The 21,564-nt window shown below is 50.5% G+C and overlaps 11 protein-coding genes across 11 annotated transcripts; 5 read left to right on the top strand and 6 right to left on the bottom strand.

Moving 5' to 3' along the window:
• Positions 1–139: 139 nt before the first annotated feature.
• Positions 140–1,723, top strand: Z518_02071 (uncharacterized protein; the record flags this gene model as incomplete). Its single annotated transcript, XM_013419100.1, has 1 exon — positions 140–1,723. The coding sequence occupies one exon, from the start codon at positions 140–142 to the stop codon at positions 1,721–1,723; it is 1,584 nt and encodes a 527-aa protein (XP_013274554.1).
• A 370-nt stretch (positions 1,724–2,093) lies between these two features.
• On the top strand, positions 2,094–3,062 carry Z518_02070 (uncharacterized protein; the record flags this gene model as incomplete). The annotated part of the gene is made up of 1 exon (XM_013419099.1): positions 2,094–3,062. The coding sequence occupies one exon, from the start codon at positions 2,094–2,096 to the stop codon at positions 3,060–3,062; it is 969 nt and encodes a 322-aa protein (XP_013274553.1).
• Positions 3,063–3,432: 370 nt separating this feature from the next.
• Z518_02069 (uncharacterized protein) lies at positions 3,433–5,309 on the bottom strand (the record flags this gene model as incomplete). The annotated part of the gene is made up of 2 exons (XM_013419098.1): positions 3,433–3,632; positions 3,719–5,309. The coding sequence occupies 2 exons, from the start codon at positions 5,307–5,309 to the stop codon at positions 3,433–3,435; spliced, it is 1,791 nt and encodes a 596-aa protein (XP_013274552.1).
• Positions 5,310–6,108: 799 nt separating this feature from the next.
• Positions 6,109–7,081, bottom strand: Z518_02068 (uncharacterized protein; the record flags this gene model as incomplete). Its single annotated transcript, XM_013419097.1, has 2 exons — positions 6,109–6,468; positions 6,524–7,081. 2 exons carry the CDS (start codon positions 7,079–7,081, stop codon positions 6,109–6,111), a joined length of 918 nt encoding a protein of 305 aa, XP_013274551.1.
• Positions 7,082–7,502: 421 nt separating this feature from the next.
• Z518_02067 (uncharacterized protein) lies at positions 7,503–8,765 on the top strand (the record flags this gene model as incomplete). The annotated part of the gene is made up of 2 exons (XM_013419096.1): positions 7,503–8,611; positions 8,687–8,765. The coding sequence occupies 2 exons, from the start codon at positions 7,503–7,505 to the stop codon at positions 8,763–8,765; spliced, it is 1,188 nt and encodes a 395-aa protein (XP_013274550.1).
• A 794-nt stretch (positions 8,766–9,559) lies between these two features.
• Z518_02066 (uncharacterized protein) lies at positions 9,560–9,949 on the bottom strand (the record flags this gene model as incomplete). The annotated part of the gene is made up of 1 exon (XM_013419095.1): positions 9,560–9,949. The coding sequence occupies one exon, from the start codon at positions 9,947–9,949 to the stop codon at positions 9,560–9,562; it is 390 nt and encodes a 129-aa protein (XP_013274549.1).
• Positions 9,950–10,115: 166 nt separating this feature from the next.
• Z518_02065 (uncharacterized protein) lies at positions 10,116–11,675 on the bottom strand (the record flags this gene model as incomplete). The annotated part of the gene is made up of 1 exon (XM_013419094.1): positions 10,116–11,675. One exon carries the CDS (start codon positions 11,673–11,675, stop codon positions 10,116–10,118), a length of 1,560 nt encoding a protein of 519 aa, XP_013274548.1.
• A 3,054-nt stretch (positions 11,676–14,729) lies between these two features.
• Z518_02064 (uncharacterized protein) lies at positions 14,730–14,933 on the bottom strand (the record flags this gene model as incomplete). Its single annotated transcript, XM_013419093.1, has 1 exon — positions 14,730–14,933. One exon carries the CDS (start codon positions 14,931–14,933, stop codon positions 14,730–14,732), a length of 204 nt encoding a protein of 67 aa, XP_013274547.1.
• A 582-nt stretch (positions 14,934–15,515) lies between these two features.
• Positions 15,516–15,782, top strand: Z518_02063 (uncharacterized protein; the record flags this gene model as incomplete). Its single annotated transcript, XM_013419092.1, has 1 exon — positions 15,516–15,782. The coding sequence occupies one exon, from the start codon at positions 15,516–15,518 to the stop codon at positions 15,780–15,782; it is 267 nt and encodes an 88-aa protein (XP_013274546.1).
• Positions 15,783–18,285: 2,503 nt separating this feature from the next.
• Z518_02062 (uncharacterized protein) lies at positions 18,286–19,553 on the bottom strand (the record flags this gene model as incomplete). Its single annotated transcript, XM_013419091.1, has 2 exons — positions 18,286–19,422; positions 19,494–19,553. 2 exons carry the CDS (start codon positions 19,551–19,553, stop codon positions 18,286–18,288), a joined length of 1,197 nt encoding a protein of 398 aa, XP_013274545.1.
• Positions 19,554–20,426: 873 nt separating this feature from the next.
• Z518_02061 (uncharacterized protein) lies at positions 20,427–21,485 on the top strand (the record flags this gene model as incomplete). Its single annotated transcript, XM_013419090.1, has 2 exons — positions 20,427–20,927; positions 20,979–21,485. 2 exons carry the CDS (start codon positions 20,427–20,429, stop codon positions 21,483–21,485), a joined length of 1,008 nt encoding a protein of 335 aa, XP_013274544.1.
• Positions 21,486–21,564: the final 79 nt, after the last annotated feature.

Genomic DNA, 21,564 nt, shown 5'->3' with positions numbered 1-21,564 from the left:
ACGCCTGAAAGAAAGACTCGACGTTCAACAAGACGGTATCTATGCTGCCATCAATGCCCCAACCGCCTTAAGTGCCAGAACAAATTCTTTCTCTCCACCTGAACAGACCACAGACTCTTCAGTGCGAGGAAATTACGACATGCGATCGATCACCAGTTCACTCCCACGCAAGCGAACCAGATCCCAATTTGAAGTGGATGTTCCCTCCGTTCCCAGTTTTGTCGCCAAAGGCTTAATCAGCACCGAACAGGCCGAATTGTTCTTCAACGCCTTCTTTCAAGGATGTGATCGTTATGTGCCGATATTCGACCCCCTCCATGATTCTTTCAATTCCATCAGCGCAAGAAGTGCGTTGCTTTTGGACGCAATTGTCACCGTTGGATGTGGTGTGCTGAGTGATGCCGACTCCCAGATCTGCCATCTTCTTGATTTCCATCTCAAGAAGCTGCTCAATCTTATCATTGTCAAGCCAGAGCACGCCTCATTGGAGACTGTTCAAGCCTTGCTGGTGACGGCTTGCTATGCCTCCGAGCGGTCCTTGCTCCTAGCATTCGCGACGAGAATGGCACTCGACCTTGGTCTTCCAGATTCGTATGAGGAGTTGACTAAGAGGCTTGTGCGGAAAGGAACCCCGGTCCACAACAGAGAGACGCCAATGTTTGACGAAAGTGAGGCCATGTTGATGAGACAGGCTCGAGCTTGGTTTCAGCTCATGGTCCTAGAGCAAATCCTGCGTGTTGACGCAGGCAATTTGCGAAGCTTTCAATTGCGAGGAGACGCACGCCGGTGCCGAATCCTGATTGACAAACCATTCTCGACAGTCCTCGATCTCCGTTTGTTGTCCCAAGTCGAGCTGAATTCCCTACGAGCAGGGATCCACGATTCATTGTCCAACAGTGAAGAATTTGACGATGATGAAGTCACGGATATGGTTCGCGACGCTCAAATAGATCTTGATGTGTGGTATAACGATTGGGAACATATCATGAAACGATCGCCCACGACCGAAACTCCAGTTCTTCTTCTCAATCTCGAAGTGCAGAAATATTGGTCACAAGCAGTGGCTCTCTGTCGGGCGGTACGTGCTCTGGGGAACGAAAACATTGCCTCCATGTCCACGACGCAGCGCGAGATCTTGCTCATGGCCAAGGACGCCCTCAAGAAACATCTTCGAATCATCCTCGACCAACCACAGTATTACTTGGCCCACTTTCGTTTTGCCATGGACTTTGTCTGGGCCAAATGTGCCTTTTGCTTCTTGTTGCTTCTGAAGCTCACTCGACTTCTACCCGAGGATGACGATCGATCTAAGCGAAAACTCCTCGACGATGGGTATGTTCTTCTGAACGAACTGAACAAAGCCGGAGGCGGATCAACCAGCGGCGGCAGAACCCATACCAGTAGGATGTACCTGCAAGTATTGCAACTGACCATTCAAAAATACGGACGTGCACTTCAAAGCGACCATCACGGTCAAGACAGTCAAGGGGTTGACCCAACTAACATGGTTCCAGGCCCGCAATCTCCAGTGAACTTTTTTTGGACTTTTGGAAATAATGGAGGTCCGATTGAATCGTTCATCCCCGAGCAATTCGTCTTTGAATGGGACTTCCCGGGCCTAACCTTATTCTCATCCCCGGCCAACGGAGACAATTTCTTTGACGAATTTTTGATGGGCGCATACGGGGGTGGTGATCCGTCATTTTTCGGGATGCTCGGGTGATCGATATGATGTCGTTTGCATCGCCAGGCTTCATCCGCGAGGCAAAGACCAACAAGAATGACTACGCCAAACTCCCAAAAAGAGGGCACCTATGACGATAGATAGACTCCTTTTTTAGTCCACGGAAGAGCCCCGCAAAGGCTTCCAACCATCGCTTAAAACATACGGTCTTGGCCAGAGAAAATATCGTCCGGGGTTAAAGGCTCCCCAAAAAGGAAAAAGGGCCAAGGTGCGGACGAATAATTGGACCGGCCTCGAAGTATATACAGCCTCGTTCACGCCTCAGTGTCAATACTTCGTTCTGCAGCATTACTTACATTCAGAGCTATCGTTACAAGGGAAACTCTGCACTGGAAACGTGTGTCCAACCATGTCCAAGTTCGTCCGCTCAGTCCTCGTCACAGGAGGCACTTCCGGCCTCGGATATCATGCAGCCACAGAAATCGCCAATCGTCGGCCAGACCACTGCATAGTCATAGCATCTCGCACAGATCACGACAAAAGCGCAGATTCCATCAACAAAAGACGAGGCCATGACAACGTCCAATTCATGCATCTTGACCTGGCTGATTCCAAGAATATCCGATCCTTCGTGAAAACATGGGGCGAGAAGAAACTTCCTCCCCTTTCTGTCCTCCTGTTGAATGCCGGCCTCCAATTCCCCAACAGAATTAAATATACCGCCGAGGGTCTCGAGGCAACATTTGGCATCAACGTCGTCGGCCACGCGCTCCTATTACCTTTATTGATGCCCTACATGGCGGATGAAGCGCGCATCGTTGTGACATCCAGCGGCACACACGATCCTGCACAAAAGACCGGAGTCGCTGACGCCGTGTACACGACGGCCGAAGAGCTAGCGCATCCGACGGAAAAGACGCTCAACAATCCAGGCCGCCAGCGCTACTCGACCAGCAAACTGTGCAATGTGCTCTGGACCTACGCGCTAAGCAGACGCCTCACGAAGTTGCCGAGCAACAAGAAATGGACTGTCGTCGCGTTTGACCCGGGGTTGATGCCAGGTACACGGCTTGCACGTGAAGCCGGACCTGTGTTGCGGTTTCTCTTCACCCGCATCTTGCCTGCCTTGATCCCGGTCTTACGGCTCGTCGTAAGCCATAATATACACCGGCCTGAGGAGTCGGGGGCAAATCTGGCGTGGATCGGACTCGATGATACGGGTACTAGCGGCGTGTATTATGAGGGGAGGAAAGAGATTAAGTCGAGCGTGGATAGTTATGATGAGGCGAAGCAGGAGGAGTTGTGGGATTGGATCGTGAGGAATTTGCCCAAGGATGAGCAGGAGAAGAGGCAGTTTGAGTTTGAAGTTGTTTCCTAACAAATTTGCAGCACAAAAGACATGAGATGTAGGCCAAAGCACGTGGTATGGCATGGCATATTGGGTATTTGGGAAACTTGACGGCGATGAGATATATGCATGTTATTAAGTAGATTTCTCTGCAAGTGGTATCGTGTGTATTGGTTGTGAAAAAAATCATTTCTTTGATTTAGCCTCTGATCCATTTACGATTCCATCCCAGCGCTATAATTTCTCACCGTTATCCTCCCATCCTTTTCTCTGTTGGGCAGATCGTAATGCTACCTACCACCTTAAACCAACTTCTTGCCCTCTCCGTCGCCTTATACTCCTTCTCATTCTTCTCATCTCCCCTCGTCGCAAGCGTATGCTCCACGGCCGGAAAATACTGTTAATCATACGCCACGCCAATTATTGGAATTACCTTGTTCGTAAATGCCTTCAACTCCGGTGTGAACATCGTATCGTGCTCAACAGTCATGATCTGCACGGGTACAGCGACATTTGAGATTTCGCTTTCCTCAAGCCACGTCGGGTGGGCTGTGGAGATGCAGTCAGCCACTGGTAGATCCTCGGGGCTAGTGAACACAACTAACAACCGGAAGATCAGGCGGATTCAAATTTGTTCGGGTCAAGACATCCTCTTTTCCGTTTCCTTTCCATTTCATTTTTCTCACTTGCATGTTCCTGTTCTTTGCGAGCACACAGCTTTGAGAGCCTTCTCCACAAGAGCTCTCTCACCTTGACGTTCGCAAAGTGCAAAGTTGCCAATGCGTGCTGTATACTGGGTGCTCCCTCCGGATAGACGATGTACAGCCCGGACTCTAGGTTAAGGTCTGGACGGAATTTGTCGTGATACGCTTTCTTGCCTCCGATGGGTAAATAACGGAATGCACGACGGTAGCAGGATTTAGTGATCGCGGTTGTCGGGCGAGAAAGCGAAGTGACTTCGTTGAGTTGCGTGGAGGGTTCGAAGCCGAGGCTCAGATAGCCAATACCGGCCTGCTGGAGAAGGGACATGGCCGAGAACACAAGAAGGTCGGTGATTCCTTTCGGCGCTGTAGGCAGAGCACAGTAGGGATCGATGTGATAGCCCTTATTGGCGCCAATTTGGCGCAAGGCTGCGAATCCGTTGAGTTGGCCTTGTTGATCCTTTGTGCAAATGTAGATCATCAGGGCGGGTATTGCAAAGGGGTCAAACACCGTCATGTACGCCTGTGGTTGAGAAGATCGGTTTCGATGTTCTCTCCACTCGTCATAGATGTGTCTGAGTCGTCGTTCCAGAGCTTCATCTCGACCTTGAGCGGGAACATAGGAGTGAACGGAGATACCTCCTCGGCTAGGATCGAGTAGTTGCTTGTTTTGTGTGATGATTCTCTTGCCCTCCTTTTCTTGCAGAATAGAATTGTTGAGCGGGTCAAGGACCCTCTCGGTCCCGAAACGCATGGTTACCCATTTGTGTTTCACTGCGTATGGTATGAATGAATCGGTGGCACCGAGGAGGACGATCCCCCAGCCTCGTTGTCGTCTTCGGCGTCGAAACTCTTCGAAAAGGGTATCATACCGGTCGGGAGAACATAAGGGCTCCCCACCAACCACCGCAATATTGTTGAGCACTTTGTAGTACAATGCGGCTTGCCGGTCTTGGCTCATGAAAAAGCTGTAACTGGGATCCAAAACTCCCATATGAGAGACTCGACCGTATCGTTCGACCAGTGAGCTTAAGGCAGAGATGGCGGCAAAGTCTTCCAGGGTGAAAGTGTGAATGTCATTCTTCTTTCCCTTCGGGCGAGTTGGGCCTTGAGGTTTACTTAGGGAGTCTGTAGCACCCATGTTGGGTATCACAGATGTTGAGATAACTTGGCTAGGAATGTGATTGTCAACGAGGTGAGTAGCTACGTCCCTCGACGTGACCGAGGTCGTTACCACAGTTGTGTTGTTCCGATGGTGTTCGACTTGGCTTGATGCCATGGTTGTTTCCCTCTGCATATATTCCAGTCGTTGTACGATATTCATCGACTCAATATCTTTGGCTGGTGACAAGATGCTTTCGGCCATTGTTGTTCCCAATGATTGAGAAAGGCATTTTTTCTCAGATTTCTGTGCCGTCTGTGGATGCCGTGGCTTCGAGCTTTTGGCAGCTGGCTTGTTACCCGAAAACGTCGACACGGTCTCCGTTTTGGTCTGTGCGAATGGTTCGGTGCCTTCACCTGACGGTCCTGATGACTTGTTTGCTTCAGCATCGGGAATTGGCTTCACCGAATCCATGCTGGAAAATCAATTGCCTCCGTCGAGAGAGCAGTATGCGAAATTTGAAGTGAGTATGATCCAATTCCTACACCTGAAAAGAAATGGTGCGTCCTTTAAGGAGAGACACAAGGGTTTCCAGACGATTTGTCCATGGAGTGTGTTTTTAAAGTCCATATTGTCGTCAAATGGGACCCGGGAGGAGTCGAGGCTAGCTCCTGGGTCAATGGGAGTGCTCAACATGGTCCAGACATCAACCACTTAATGTGGGGCCGTGAAAACAGGCTTTAGACTACTCTCAATTGGACCAAGCTCGTATTCTCTCCATGTGGTTTCGTCGTCATCGCCTGAGCCACGAACGATCCATTGTGTGCACCATTTCGGCAAACGAATATCTGATGCGATCCGATTGAATAAGCCGCCACGCAAGCTGGCGACATCCATCTGCTATATTGATTGGTTGTTGAAATAAAATACTAAAAGCAAATGATAGCTCAAGCTAGGCAGAAGCTTCATGCTCTGAGGGGTGGGGGAAGAACAGCCTCGTCAGACAGCCTCATCCATCGTTTTCTCACAGGCACTCCGCCTCAAGAATATTATACAAAGTTTCAACGGCCATGTCGTGACTTTGATAGAGTCAAGCAAACTCATCAAGAATCCTGACGCCTAAGGCCGTCAAACGGCTGCTACCGCGAAAACCCGAACCCGAACCGTCGTGGCTCCGCAGGGGCCATCTTCATCATCCATGCGTGGGAGTGTCAGTGACGTTGTCACGGGTGGGATAGAATGTGTCGCGACATATACAACGCCTCTCTAGTCCCTATCCGCCAACGGTTTCCTCGGACTCGACCCAGTCGGGATCCGTTTCTTGCTGCCTTGCCCATAATCTTCTGATCTCTTGTCGTTGGGCCTCATCGTCCGCTTCCTGCCCTTCCTTCTCCTTCTTGACTTTCAACAGGAGTCTTTCTTGAGATCCTCGGCCATTGAAATCTAACGTCCACTCTAATGGCAACTTGCCCTTGGTGCCACCATCAGGGGCATCTTCGGCCTCAGAATTTACCCACGAGTAGCCGGGCTTTAGGATGAGGCTGGCAAAAATGGTGAAGTAGCCCCATCCAAGCCGGCGTACTTCGTATGGCGGGTATTGGACTATGATGTGGAAGTTGCGGAATGTAGGATGCTATCAAACTGTTGGCGGATTCGACGGTGGTGAGTCACGACGCTATGGGACTTACAAGGAATATGTGCACCTCTTCTATCAGATCTGCTCTGGAGGGTCTGACAAAGAACTTCCAATGGTGCCGATTGTTGGATTCGCCGTCTGTTCGAACCAGAGAATGCTCATTTCCGACGTACACGGTCAAAGCTTCGACGCTGGATGCAAAATCTTCGGCGCCAGGGGTGGCAAATTCCATCTCTCGAGCCCGATAGGTCACTGGGTAGCGTTGCCGCAAAGCCGTCTCTCTGGTCGGATCCAGCGAGGACGTTGTCGAGGTTCTACAAAGAGGACATCTTGTTTCGATCTCATGGGGGAGCAGGACGACGGCCTCATCATCAATCCCGACAGTGGTCATTTGAGTAGTGATAGACACATCGGCCCAGTGGGCCATGCAAGATTCACAGAGAATGTGATTGCATCGAGTGCGGACAGGTCGATAGAGGAGAAGTTGACAGATGGCGCAGAGGTCATCTTCGTGGATGTCTTCATGCTCATCTGGACAAGATCCAGATCTGTCACGCATTTGGGTTTGAGCCGCATCCGGTGTCTTTGGAGTTGGCCTTTTCCGCTTCATGATGGCGATGAGGGAGACTGAAGATGGATGGTTATGGACCGGTGGTTTTGTATGCGCGAGCCTCTGCGTTTAGGGCCTCTCAGCCTCACCGTAGTCCTGCCTGCCTGAATCAGTCTTACCCGGATCATGTCAGGTGACTGCGGAAGCGGAAGCGAAAGGCAAGATGGGAAATGAAGGAGAGAAAACGAGGTCAACCAGCATCTGGAAACACGCCACGAGCAAAGAAGTTGCATGACAACTCCCAAGATTAAAACAATACCTTGTGTCCACACCTCCTTTACGCGATTCTTTTTGGTTCTCCTTATTCTCTTTTCTCAGTCCTTCCTTTAAGCCAGCCAGCGCCAATTGTTGCCGCCTGTGCTCCCTCCTTGCTCGTTCCATCCAACCCTCCAGCCCTCCTTCATCTGACTCGACCGCGAACATGCCTGGCCGGACACTCCCTACAATTCTTCGCTCCGAGGTCGAGACGCACAATAATAAAACGTCGTGTTATGTGACCATTGGCGAGCGTGTTTTCGATGTCACCGACTTCGTGGAAGACCATCCGGGTGGTAGTGGTTTGATCCTCGATTACGCCGGCAAGGATGTCCAAGCCATTATGGAAGATGCGGTCTCACATTTCCATTCCGAAGCTGCCTACGAAATCCTCGAAGAGAGCCTCGTTGGGTTCGTCGCTGACGACCCTGCCCTGAAAACCGCAGTTAACTCTTCACATCCTGATCAAGTGGTACCATTGTCTGCGACAGCAGAGGGCAAGGAACCATTGAAAGTCCCAGGAATACAGACGGACGAACTTTCTTCTCGAACCGTTTTTGCTTCAACGGGTATGTCTTCCGCCGAGGATCTTTCGAAAGAGACGGACTTGGACCAAGATTGGAAGACGCACAAGTTCCTGGATCTCAACAAGCCGCTGTTCCCGCAAATGCTCTTCAGCAAATTTTCGAAAGAATTTTACCTCAAACAAGTCCATCGACCGCGACATTATCGAGGAGGTGCTTCCGCACCGCTCTTTGGAAATTTCCTTGAACCACTAAGCAAGACGGCGTGGTATGTGGTGCCCACTCTCTGGCTTCCACCGGTCATTTATGGTTCGTTCCTGGGAATCACCAACCTACCCTCTCCCTTTGAAGGCGTGGCATATTGGAGTCTCGGTCTCTTCCTCTGGACGCTGGTTGAATATCTGATGCACCGCTTCCTGTTCCATGTCGACAAACTTATGCCCGATCACCCGGTGGCGTTGACACTCCATTTTATTCTCCATGGCATCCACCACTATCTCCCTATGGACCGATATCGACTAGTCATGCCACCGGCATTATTCCTCATCCTCGCCACACCGTTTTACAAGCTCGCACACGCCGTGTTCTGGTATAATTGGTATGCTGCCGTAACTGTCTTCTCCGGCGGGGTCTTCGGCTACATCTGCTATGACTGCACACACTATTGGTTGCATCATCACCAATTGCCCAGTTATGTACAAGAGTTAAAGAAGTATCATTTAGCCCATCACTATCAGAATTTTGAACTAGGGTGAGTACCATCTCCTTTCCCCGCCCGTGAATTCTTGGTGTCAGGAGTAACAATATTTGACCAATTGCTTTATAGATTTGGTGTGACTTCTAAGTTCTGGGATTATATCTGGGGCACGCAGCTCGAATACACGAAACCCATCAAAGCTTCTTGAATGAAAACGAACTCCTACGCGAGCCACGTGTACGTACGATTTTGCAACATACCACCATCAGTGGTTCGGCGAAAAGTATACTGCGGCTACAGCTGAGGGATGTGGCTCGCATAGACTCCGGTTTCGGATTACTCTCTATCTTGGCGATTCTTGGTTTGAGCTTGAAGTAATTATGTCGCGTTCTAATGGGAAATGAATGTCTCCTATCAACTGGTGTTCTCGGTACAAACAGGATTGGGCTGGGTATGCCTTAGCATTAGGCAACACTATTAATAACTAATCAGGAATTGGTGCTCTGACTTTCAATTTCTCCCGACCGCAAAGAATCCCGATGTCAAACAGTGGATCAAGAGCCTCGAAACTCATCCGCTTCGATTCTGCTGGCTAATCTACGATGCATATGTTCATAATTTCAAGAAGCATGAAGGATTCCTAGTTGAATGTGATTTGTGATTTTGGACTCGTGATTCTCATATGTCTGGTCTCATATGCTTATCACTATCACTGTCGATCAATGTATGCTTTTCAATTTTCCAACACCTGATTTTTCCCTAATATGATTCCATCCACCTACCCACTGTTTGCCATCGCATTATCTCCGACCCACATCGTAGAATATCGCCATGGCACCCATTCGTAATGTTTTTGTTCGCCTTCATCTTCAATCAACGCCACCATCGTCTGCTTCTTTCTCTCCTTTGTCTCTCCCTTCCTCATTTCTCGGTACTCCCGCTTTCCAGCATTGCGTGTCCAAGGAATTAGGTTCCACCGTCAACGCGCGAAGCGTGAATTGATTATGAAGACTGCATGGCCTCTGGTGTCTCGCTTGATCTCCTGCCCAGCCAGGCGAAGGGGTTGCGTGCACGTAAGCGGAAGACGGAATGAGCGGTTGAGCAGTGGACATCGTCGGCGGCGAGAGCTGGGGTTGGGGCGCGAGGATTGATGACAGGCGCGGGTGTAGGCGCAGGGGCAGATGCTGAGATGGGGATAACAATCAGCGTTGCAGGTTCAGAGAATTGAGTGGGGATGGAAGATTGAGAAGAGGAGAGATATGCAGAGGCAGGGACAGATTCGGAGGCCGATGCAGAATCAACGGGGAGAGGTGGGAAGGGCATGGCTGAGTAAGTCGATGTCTGGGCGGGGCCCGGTTTGTATCCAAGGACGTCAGTGCCCGACACAATCATGGCAGAGGACGATGGCTTGGGATAGTTCGACGAGTTAGTGTGCGAGAAACTACCACGATATCGTCACCGGTAGCTTCCATCACCACCTTCTCGAGGACCTCCATGGCCGGAATAATCGTCGGGGCCATGAGTCTTGTTTCGGGGGTGCCAGCCCTGGAAACGCACCCTATCTGTCGGGGCTGCATGACCACTTTGATAGCCACCAGTAGGGGAAGCACCAGGTGAATCGTTGAGACATGGGAAAGGGAGGTATACCGTCACGCTTGGTGTAGACTATGTTGTACACAGTCTGATAAAGTGTCTCGGTGACAGATTCATACTCAGTGAACGTGGCAACGACAGCATTGGCGTTTGCTGCGGGAGTGACTTGAGCACCTGTATCATCATCATCGAAATCGATCAGTAAAGGCACAACAGAAATAGAAGAAGGGGAAGACGAATCAATTTCGATGGTGGCCGTACCGTCGCTGTCATCGCCACGACCATTACTACCCCTACCGTCTTGAGCAAAGCCATCAGTCTGTTGAGGTTGCTGTGCGCCATCGGTGGCGGTCACGCTGATGGGAATGACGGTAAACGATTGAGTTTCAAGACCAGGACCAGCAGTAGAGCCGGTATGCACACTCAAGAAGCCAGGGACACCGGTCTGGGATTCGGTAGCAGCGGCGACGCTAGCTTCGCTGGCACCTCCCGGAACGGGACCTGTGGCCGATGCTGAGAATCCGATGGTGGAACCTGTAGGAGAAGATGTTAGCGATTGAGAGGCAGTCGCCGGTACAGACCGAGAAGAAAATGAAGTGGAGCCTCGGGCAAATGGAATAGTCTGACCTGTGACGGCAGTGGGATTGGCGATATCTGCCAATTGCTCGGCAATACCAGCATTTTCAAGAGGTTGACCTTGAGCATAGCTGGCTTGGACCTTGGAAACAGGATCCACACCGGTATCGTCTACAATGTCGATGTCCATGCACGTGGTGTAGATTTCCTGCTTGCCATCGGGGAAACCGGCCGTCCCCGGTAGAGTTGGCCAATCCCACACCCAGTAGAGCGTGTAAGGCTGGCCAGTCGGAGCATCGGACGGAATCTCGATGTCTTGCTGGCACCAAAGATCGGCACCCATCAGACTGTTGGGTGTATGTGGGAATTGTTGCTGACGTTGCTGAGAGATTTGACCACCATTGACTTGATAACATTGACCATCATCAAAGTCTCGAGTGGATAGAAGAACACCACGTCCATCACCACCGGTACCATCCGCATTCCACACACGATGAATGGCAAGGAAAGAATCATCCGGACTTGGCTGAGTGGTACCATAGACGAAGACGGTTCCTCGATTTGGAGGTTTGCCGGGTTGGTTGTCGGGAAGAGTAACGTGACCATTCTCTTGAAATCTCAAAGCAACGGCGGAGCCAGGAGCTGCCTGCAGTCTGGGGCTACCATCGGTTTGAGTTTGAGAAGTTTGGGTAGATTTGCACATCAGGTCGGCTGGTTGGATGTCATTGATTGTTCGACCGTCCGGTGGAATCAGGTTGACCATGGCTGGGTCACTGAAACCAGAAGTGCCACGCAAGACATTGCCCCGGGCGAAGCCTGGTTCACCGACCATAGTACCATTCGGAGCAAGAACCATCAACTGTTCGATCCAGGTATGAGCCGATGTCCCAGGAGCTGTGGCCAGCAACCCCAAAAGGGTGCTACACAGTACAGGTTTGCTGAGGATCATGGAGGTGGTTGTCGAGGATAAGAAGAGTTCGGCGTAGGAGAAGATAATCAGTGATTTCGGCCGGCGAAGTGTAGTATTCGGTTCGACCAGGAACCAGAGATTTGGGCTTATAAAAACGGAGGGGGGTTTTGGAGAAGGAATGGTGAATTCTGATGGTTAAAGGATCGAATATACTCGTCGAGTATGATATTGTTGGAAAGGATTGGTTGCCCGAAATGTCGAGGCTCAAAAAGATTGCAGAAAAATAATCGGCACGGCCGTCGCAAAGGAGTGAAAGAACAAACAAAGAGGTGATGTTCAAAGGAGTGACAGAGTAGGCATCGACAATTTAGAACGAAGAAATAGACAATGCTTTGGCAAGCATTGTGCTGTGTTGGTGGAGAGAACAATGGAAAGAATGGTAGGACGATAAGCGAGACTTTACTTGTGGAGGAGGGCGGACGCCGGGGTGGTGGAACAGGCCGTAAGGCAGTCAGTCGTTCACAAAGTCAAGACTTGTTATCCACCAGATGGACAGTGGAGCAACGGATACGGGAATTTCGATCGGCATCTAAGCGCAAGGAGACGATGGAATCGTTTGAAAGGTCAAGGCTTGATCCATGCCATCGGACCCCTGGCCAGGATAGGGAGTTGCGGGATGAACGGCGACATTGCCCACCTACAGGATAGCAATGCTCGAGGAAGGTGTGGGAAGGTGGACAAGCCTTAGATAGAGTATGGCAAAGCGTAGCCAATGCTTGCTCAGAGTGGATAGCATCATGCAGTGTTAGGGATCTGTACCTGAAGTGGCTGGCGTTTCAGAGCCTGGACCTTTGCGTGGCGTGCTGGGGTGGCGGATGTGGACTTGGTTGGTGCGGGATATTTTTTGTCGATCTGCGAATAAACCGATACCGATCTGACTGTGGAGACGATATCCTGATATTCTCGGTTGTCAGTATAGCATTATTCTTGATGCTAGTGTAGTATTGTGATGAAGTAGGTGATGGCGCAGGTGCCCATTTGGAAGTAACTCTTGGCTGATTTTCTGCCAGAGGAGTCTGGTAGACGGCCTGACAGGCTGCTGGCATGAGTAGAGGCTCCTTCTGACCCCTTTCATCTCTTTGTGAGAGAGGTCGTGTGATGGATAGCTATCAGTGGGAAAGAGAGTTCGGAATAGGGGGAGGGGGAAGGGGAGAGGTTCGAGGAAGTGGTCACTTCAAACATTAGTGTGTGTTTCAAATCAGTCCTAGTGCCATGCTAAAGAGTACTAGCGCTGCATTCTTAGCCAATCATGGCCTCCAAGGCTCCGCTACCTGTGTCTTGCATTGGTACAGCAGCCCTTTTTGTCGCCGGCTGGACCTGCGCTTCTCTACCAATCCCTTTGGATGGAAACATCTGTTTCTATGTGCAACAGTCTGGAAGCATTTCCATGGTACAACAATAGCAAAAACCATACTATGGATACGCTGAGAGCTCTGGATGGGAACCCCTGTCCCATAATATTCTTCGCGCCTATGGGTCTGGCCATCAACTTTGGTGAGACGAGTACCAAGAAATTCTGTTCGCACGACATCGCTTAGGCTATCAACCTTGTGTTGTCGTCTCCGCACCTCGCCAATCACTTCCTGGCTAGATCGGAGTACGGGAGTTCGTCGGAGTGACGTAGTCGTCAGCTCAGCTGATGCTACGAAAGGGCAGATTAGAAGGTACACGCCAAGGTTGATTGTAACTACATACGTATCCGTGCCCAGATCCATCTCGAATTGCTCAACTTATTAACGACGGGGCCCATGGCCAACAGTTGGACTCCATGCTCCATGCTAAGACTGTACATGAATGCTCGAGATGAGGGTCCCATTTCCCAATTCCGCGACAATGAAAAATTGTGGAACGTTGTCGTAGTCCATTGTAGCATCACCATCATGAATTAACTTCCACTTACCCCCCAATTTCAAAGCTTGAAACCACTTTCCTCCCTGAGCCAGTCCCCGAATCCAGCATATTTTTGCTCATCAGCCGGCATTGAGTCAAGTTGGCTCCATATCCATGATTAAACGAACCATTTGAACATAGTTTACCCTTTGGAAATCAACATCTTCGGAGGACCGGCGTAAACCCAGCGGCCTTGAGATGTGGGACGGCCCAAGACTTCGCAATCCAAAAGACTTTGTTGGCTTGGGCTTCGGTGAGTTCGTCGCCAGCCAGATTGATAGCATTATTTGCGTGCTTGCCCATCTTGGCGGTATACACCTCTCAAGGTCTTCGGTGGCGACCAGTTAGAACGGCTTGTCGCCGGAGTAAGGTTCTCTATGAAAGCTATGGTCGTAAGATGGTCTAAGTCATATCTGTGTTGCTGGCCTTTTCTTTGAGATGCTTTTCAACGTTGTACTGTAGAGGTGATGAATGGTTTAGCACCTGAGTACTTCTCATGTAGGGAGGATGTCGGTGCCAGGATCATTGAGCAACCACACACACGAAGTTCTACTTACTTCATTTTTTTTCTATCTTCCTTGCGTATCTCCCGTGAAACCAACTAAGAAAGACTCGCGATGCACTCCCCGACTCTCTGCCCGCCCCTGTCTGTTTTCTCCTTACATAATCTATGCACATAGTACCCCGCTACAGTACTATAGTAGGTTAGACACTACATATGTTCTCGTTGTCCTAAACGATATCCTTGCTTATGAAATGAAGAGCGTTCGTGGCGTCCATGTCATATCTGGGACAGGAGAGGGAAGAGAAGGAAGAAGGGAATACCGCAATGGCAAAGGTTGACTGAAGTAGTCGTTGTGGTCTAGCCGTGTCTTGTTCTTCTGAGGGTTGTGTGGGTAGAAGAAGTAGTCGACGAACGCTCTAGCGGGCTAGTCCCAACTAGGCCTAGAACATGTCACGTGAGCACCACCTCGGACTACTCTAGACCACCTCGATCGAACGAAGGTAAAGGCTAAATATCTCACACCATTCGTAATGACGGCGTCAACTAGATCCATTCCCTGCTTTGTCTCCGGATTCTCAAAGTGCTTCTTCATCGAGGGAACCGTGACACAGAACACACCCCATACTGACCTGACACATTCATGTTCGCACAATCACCAAGATCGCCTCGATCAGGCTGACTTTCGAGTTGGTGGCAAGGGATTTGGCAACTGATGAGGCGGCCTTGAGTGTAAGGGTGAGCACGTCGAAGTCGAAGGAAGGTGGATTCGCAAGTAGGCTTTTGATAACCGCGCTCTCTTGCTTGCCTGTCGCACTACTTACGAGGATTTTGCGAGTTGCCATGTTGGCAATGAAAGAGGACAAGTACGCGACTACAATGAGTGATGATTGCAGTTGAAGAGCATCGTTGAAGGGGACGAAGAAATTGTACATACATCAATGGAGACATTCCTCCCACGGGGCTGGTAGACACACCTCTCACGCCGAGCCCAGGTACGGATGGTCAGCTTCCCGACATCGCCCTGACCATGACCGAAGTGGAGCAAGCTGTTCACCAAGCAGCGTGGTCGGTGGTGAAAAAAAAAATGGCTTTGCCATTTTTCGACTTCTCGCTTGAAGCTTACAACCTTTTTTTGGGGGGGGGGCCTGCCCCACAACCCATGCAGGGTAACCATCCACAAATGCTATCGAGCCCCCATTTTCCATTGATCACACTTTGTAATACCAGATCGGCGTTGAAGAAAAGGGGGTTTGCGCAGTGGCACAACTCCGGCCACCTTAAACGTCCGAGGTGGTCTGTCAGTATAAGCGAGACCATCTTCATCCACTTTACTCGAGCCCCTAGTTGTTGGAGTGATCGTCCAGTTCTCGTAGGAGGCGAACAAGTGCCACCACAAGAGTCTGCCAAAATCTTGGGGCGTGATCATGGCCCGCCAATTGCGCTCTTCTCAACAAACACTATGCACGCATCACCAAGCGAGGCCTAAGGGCGGTTATGGCGTTGAAACAACTACGAGCACTGCGACCCATGCACCGCTTGACGACCCCTTTACGGTGACGATAGCGTCGATCATCGGCTATGCTTCATTCGTTTGGGAAGGCAGAATGATGAAACTGCTCGAACTAATTCACCGGAGAGCGGAACCGGATATTGCGGAAACATATCGCACAGTAGCTCTGACTATTGTATAAGCAGAAGCGGACATTGAGTTGCTGGCGTTAAGATGGTACCGACAATCACTTCGGGCATGGATTAAATGGCACATACTGCCAGAATAGCATCCCTTTCTGGAAATGTAGACAACGCATCGATCTACGCAACAAACGTCTGATTTCGCCTCTGCAGCGGTACGTACAGCATTCCCGCACCATCGACCTATCTAGACTCGAAACTATCGAGTCGCACACAGTAGCACCATGGAGCGACCGGCTGGCGGTTCATATCGGCGAGAATCGTGAACAGGCCATCACACAAGCCGAGAGGGATAGTAGTGACGTTCGAGTGGAAACTTTCTTTACCGATGGCTCTGCACGGAGTAACCGAGCCGGCATTGGCGTGGCACATCGCGATGTTACACTCCGTGAGACCATTAGCAAACAAGACAATCTCAGTGTCTATTTTGCAGACACTTTTGCCATTTATTACGTTGTGGCCATCGCACACCGCCACGTTGTTGGCCCTGGAACAAGGTCAAAGACCTTTGCCATCTTCTGGCACAGCCAATCCGCTCTCAAGTCAGTGAAGAACATCCAACGACAGAGCAGCCAGTCTCTGCTATGCGCTATCTGGACAAGTGCTCACTGCGTCAGAGAACGAGAAGGCGTAGAGATCGTTTTTTGCTGAGCGCCCGCACGTACAGAGGTACCTTTGAACGAAACAGCCCATGACCAAGTACGAGAAGCGACAAAAACAGATGATATCGCTCCGTCATTCATCTTCCCCGGTTGGCGACGGCCGTACGACAGGAAGCCAAAGCACAGATCGAGAAGGCCAAACAGCCTACGACTGCCGTCCAACGGCAGCACTTCCAGCACCATATCGACCGAGCAATCCCCGGTGTTCACACGCGAGGACGATCGCCGGTCATCTCGCCCAATTGCGAACCGGCGAGTGTTGCCTCAACTCATATCTGGCTCACATCAACGCCGTGGAATCAGATGTGTGCGCACGGCGACCGTGAGCCCGAGACAGTGCAACATTTTCTCTTTCAACGCCCACAATGGAAGAACCTTCTCTTGGTTTAGCCTGGTCACCGCAGCCTTCGTAGCTTTTTGTCGCCTGCGCCTCGCTCAGATAGATTCATTCAATCAATCCTCCCTCAGTCCTACGCCTTCGAGATGCGCTGAAGATAACCACATAACCACGATGGGGTGATCTTGCATACTGGCTAGGAGCATGGTCCGACCAAAAAGACCATCAGGATAAACAGGTGGACGGGCCCAGAGAGAAATAAAAGTAGTCAAGAGCATTCATGAGTTTGTAAAGATGACCAACAGATTCGACCAGAACCGGAAAACGGCCGGAAGGACAAGAAAGACACACAGGACAATGGGAATGAACAAGGAAGTATAAGTAGGAGGCCCATTCTCACACACGGCAACACGCTGACCCACTGGTAGTGTGACGGTCAACACATGAGAAACAGTCTTGAAGATGAGTGCCAATAGGTCAACGAGAACGATCTGCTCTCAAAGGCTATCTTTGGGTAGAAAAAGTTGCGGCGCTGTTAGGACCAAAAGGACGATAAGAAGAAGAGGTCGGGAACCGAGTGGCGGCTGTTCCCCATAGGCTTTCTAAGCCTACAAGGGTGTGGAATCATCAATCTTGCTTTTTCACCACCACCCAGGTCAGCCTCCTCTGTCAAGGGTGGGTTGCAATGGCAGAAGAAAGCGAGTAATGCCTTCCCTGGAATAGATAAGTTCAGCCCAGCTACTTGTATCTTCGTAAATAACAAGCAGCTGATTGTTTTGGTGACTCCTGTCCTGCAGTTGGAGCTACAGTGCTGAGATACAGCCTCTTCGAGTACGCAACAGAGCTAATGCGGTGGGTGTGTTTGGCCACTGGATCTCAAACTTCGTGGTGAGGAACTTGGCTCTCAGCTACAGAGCTCTTTCTTTTCCACTCACACCGATTTAGACGTTCTTCGAACAGCCTAGAATCCTCATGGGCCTGACCAAGTCCCACACCAAACTTATTAGGGCTATGGCCGCTGACGAAGGGAATCGCTACAAGACTTTGCGCAAATTTGGATCAAAAGTCTGCATCCATTGAAAAGGTGGTGACGTGCACAAGCGAGGCCATAGACGTCAAGATCAAATGAGTTACCATCCTGTGATGACTCCAAGTATTCTATGCTGAGGCTCGCTTTCAGAGGCATAGGGGCTCATTTTACTTGCGGTGTACATTTTCATCCATTTCTGTACACACTCGCCCATATTTTTAGTCAGGCTGCACACGAAGTTTACGCGTTCGGTACGCGACGCGCTTGGGTGGAGGGCCTGGAAGGCCAAGTACGAAGTATGGAGCAAACAGCCTTGTCAGCCTCACGGATGCAACTCTGCATCTCTCAAGTTTCAGCCTCGAGGAAGACTCCATTTTAATTCATCGGGATCCCAATATGTGCTGTTGACCCCGTACTCCAGTGTTAAGCATTTCCAAATACCTCCAACATCGAACAAGCATGATTATATATGATCACGATGTGACGACCACCTTCACAGGTACTCTCCCCTCGTCTTCTCCCTCTCTGGCTTGATTGGCAGCCAATCTGAATGCCTTCTCCCCATCTACGAGAGCAACCCGATGAGTGACGAGATCCTCCGCGACCCCGTCCAACTTGCCACTAGCAAACAGCGCGATGGCGGCAGGATAACAGTTCGCATATCGGAAAACACCAATGATATCCACTTCCCGAAGTGCCGCAGCTCCCAATGGCAAAGTTTGCGTCGGTGTTCCCATTCCAACCAGGACCAACTTACCTCCTGCTGTCGCTGCAAAGATGCCTAACTGGACGCAAGACTGTACACCGGTGCACTCGAACACTCGATCAAACCCAGATTCCAAGCCGGCAGATTTGCACACTTCTGCAGCGAGTTCCTGGGTGCCAGCCAACGTCTCGTCGATGGTCGGAGCCGGTGCTCTTCGGGGCAGAAGGTATGTTTTCAGTTTGTATTTTGCACCGCCGAGGTCTGCCGCAATCTTCAATCTCGGAGCATCGATATCGGCAATGACAATCTCGGACACTCCAGCCACCGACAGAGAGGCAGCAGTCAATATTCCAACGGCACCAGCCCCCAAAACCAAGGCGGTTGAACCGGTCAGAGGGACTCCGCACCCGGAACCCGCCGTTTGGCTTCGGTTAATGCCATGCAGGGAGACGGCCAAAGGCTCGACGAGGGCACCCTGTTCAAAAGTGACATTTTCTGGCAGTTTGTAACACATGCTGGCTGGTTGTGATATTACGGTTTGCAAAGTCCCGTCAGCGTGAGGGAAGGTTTTGGCTGATGATCTAAACGACATTTTGGAACATAGGTTGTATCGACCACTGGTACACAGAGAGCATGATCGACAAGGGAATCCTACTTCCATGGCTACTCGGTCCCCAACCTGGAGACTTGACGAAGGGACTGTTCCGGCGGTGACTCCGTTTGGCGCCTCTGGAACCGCTGTGATAATTCCCGATGCTTCGTGGCCTAGAACCAGAGGTGCTTGAATGACAAAGTTGCCATTTCGACCATGATGATAATAATGTAAGTCAGAGCCGCAAAGCCCAGTGGCTTTGACTGCTATTTGGACTTCCCCTGGGCGAAGAGGAGGCTGTGGTCTGGTTTCCTGTGGGGGATGAGCATCATCAATATTGTATTCCCCGGAACGGCTTGTTGCAGGATGTTTTGTTCACTGACCAACCTCAAATCTTTCGCACCGTGGAGCACGAGCGCTTGTACGCTATCTGTAGGAGCCATTTCCCGGATGATTGGATATCTTGCTCTTGTGAACTCTGATTTTTACTTTTTATTTTTCCTTGTATACGTTTGGATATCAACCACGAGACGATAAGCGAAGAATTAGATGTTGGCATTGGATTTTGAGACTGGGTGAATGTCAATGTCGCCGATACCAAGGACCCTTCAACGCGGGATTTTCTCCGAATCTTGGGGGATGAATGTTTCCCATCCGAGAAGTTGTCTCCACCTAGGCTTCCATTCAAGTAATCTTCGGCGAAGAGGAGCAGCCAGTTGCCGTTAAACCTTGAGCCCATGTCGGACTCTGTGTGTGGGGGGGGGGGGGGGGGGGGGAAAAGGAAAAAAAAAAAAAAAAAAGGGGGGGGGGGGGGGGGGGGGGGGGGATCGAACAGCAAATACGCCCCGGTTAAAGTCAGAGTGGGGGTTTTGAAGAAGCATGACAATGAAGAATCGAGGGCGAGAGGCGGCAATTGACTTCCAAGTAGTCTTAAAAGCAGAAGTGCCGCGCGGGGAATAGTGCATCGAGGGGTTCAATCAAACTCATTTTCTCCCTTTTCAAACGCCGACCACGCCACCGAAACCGGTATTGCGAGTGCCATTTGGCGACACCGGGGTAGACAGGGATGGCACCGAGTGATTGAATAGAGAAATATCTTTTGCAAGATCCCTCCTTGCGCCGAAAATAAAGTGAAGCAATCTTTATGCGAGTGAACTGTTTCTGGTGCCTGGCTTCTTTTTATTTCACCCTCCCTTCTTCTTTGCATCATTCTATTTAGAACCCAGTCGCTGCAATAGATCTCCCCGAATCTGAATACCGAGCGTTAGAGAAATCCCTCAGCACCTACACAGCCCTGTTACACCCTTCTAAACGTCATGACGAAACCCGCGGTCCTTCTCATCGGCGGCTTGACACACTCAAATAAAGAATGGCAAGAGTATGGCTCCAAATACATTCTGAAAGAATTCCGGCAGGGAACCCGCGATCGATTTCTCTCCAATTGCAAGAATGGTGAATACAATGATGTGGTTGCTCTCTACCGTTCCAATCAATCGACCTCAGAGACAGGGCCCTTCGACCAAGAATTAGTGTCCGCCTTGCCAAAATCTCTCAAGTACATCTGCCACAACGGCGCGGGATACGACAACATTGATGTGGAGGCCTGCACTCAGAAAGGATTGAAAGTCTCCAGTACGCCGGTCGCCGTCGACGATGCCACCGCAGATATTGGTATTTTCTTGATGTTGGGTGCTCTTAGACAAGCCTGGATACCTTTGACAGCCATCCGAGAAGGACGATGGAGAGGGAAGACACCCATAGGACATGATCCGAAGGGCAAAGTACTGGGTATCCTGGGTATGGGTGGCATTGGTAGAGTAAGTTCGCAATTCGCGGCCTGTGGGACCCGACCGACTGACCCGGAACAGGCCATGGCCCAGCGGGCACGAGCATTTGGGATGAAGATTGCCTATCACAACAGATCTCGACTGCCCAAAGAACTCGAAGGCAACGCGACTTATCTCACCTTTGATGAATTGCTGGCACAGTCGGACATTCTGAGTTTGAACCTCTCCCTCAATGCCGAAACCCGTCACATCATTTCGGCTCCAGAGTTCGCAAAGATGAAAGAGGGGGTGGTTATTGTCAACACGGCTCGAGGCGCCCTGATCAACGAAAAAGATCTGGTTGCAGCGCTGGAGAGGGGGAAAGTGGCATCTGCAGGGCTCGATGTATTCGAGGAAGAACCCAAGGTCGAGAAAGGCCTCTTAACCAACGACAAAATCTTCATCGTGCCCCATATTGGGACCAACACCTACGAAACGCAACGGGAGATGGAACTGTTGGTGCTGCGCAATATGGAGAATGCAGTAGAGACAGGCTCATTGTTGACACCGATACCTGAACAGAAGGGCAAGCTTAATGGCCACTTGTGATGAATTGAGATGAAATATAGACCATGATACCTCGATAGACAGCAATTGATGAATGTATAAACCGGATAACCACCGTACT

Source organism: Rhinocladiella mackenziei, assembly GCF_000835555.1.
Source record: "Rhinocladiella mackenziei CBS 650.93 unplaced genomic scaffold supercont1.2, whole genome shotgun sequence".
Taxonomy (NCBI): Eukaryota; Fungi; Ascomycota; class Eurotiomycetes; order Chaetothyriales; family Herpotrichiellaceae; genus Rhinocladiella; species Rhinocladiella mackenziei.
This window is presented reverse-complemented; position numbering and strand designations above follow the sequence as displayed.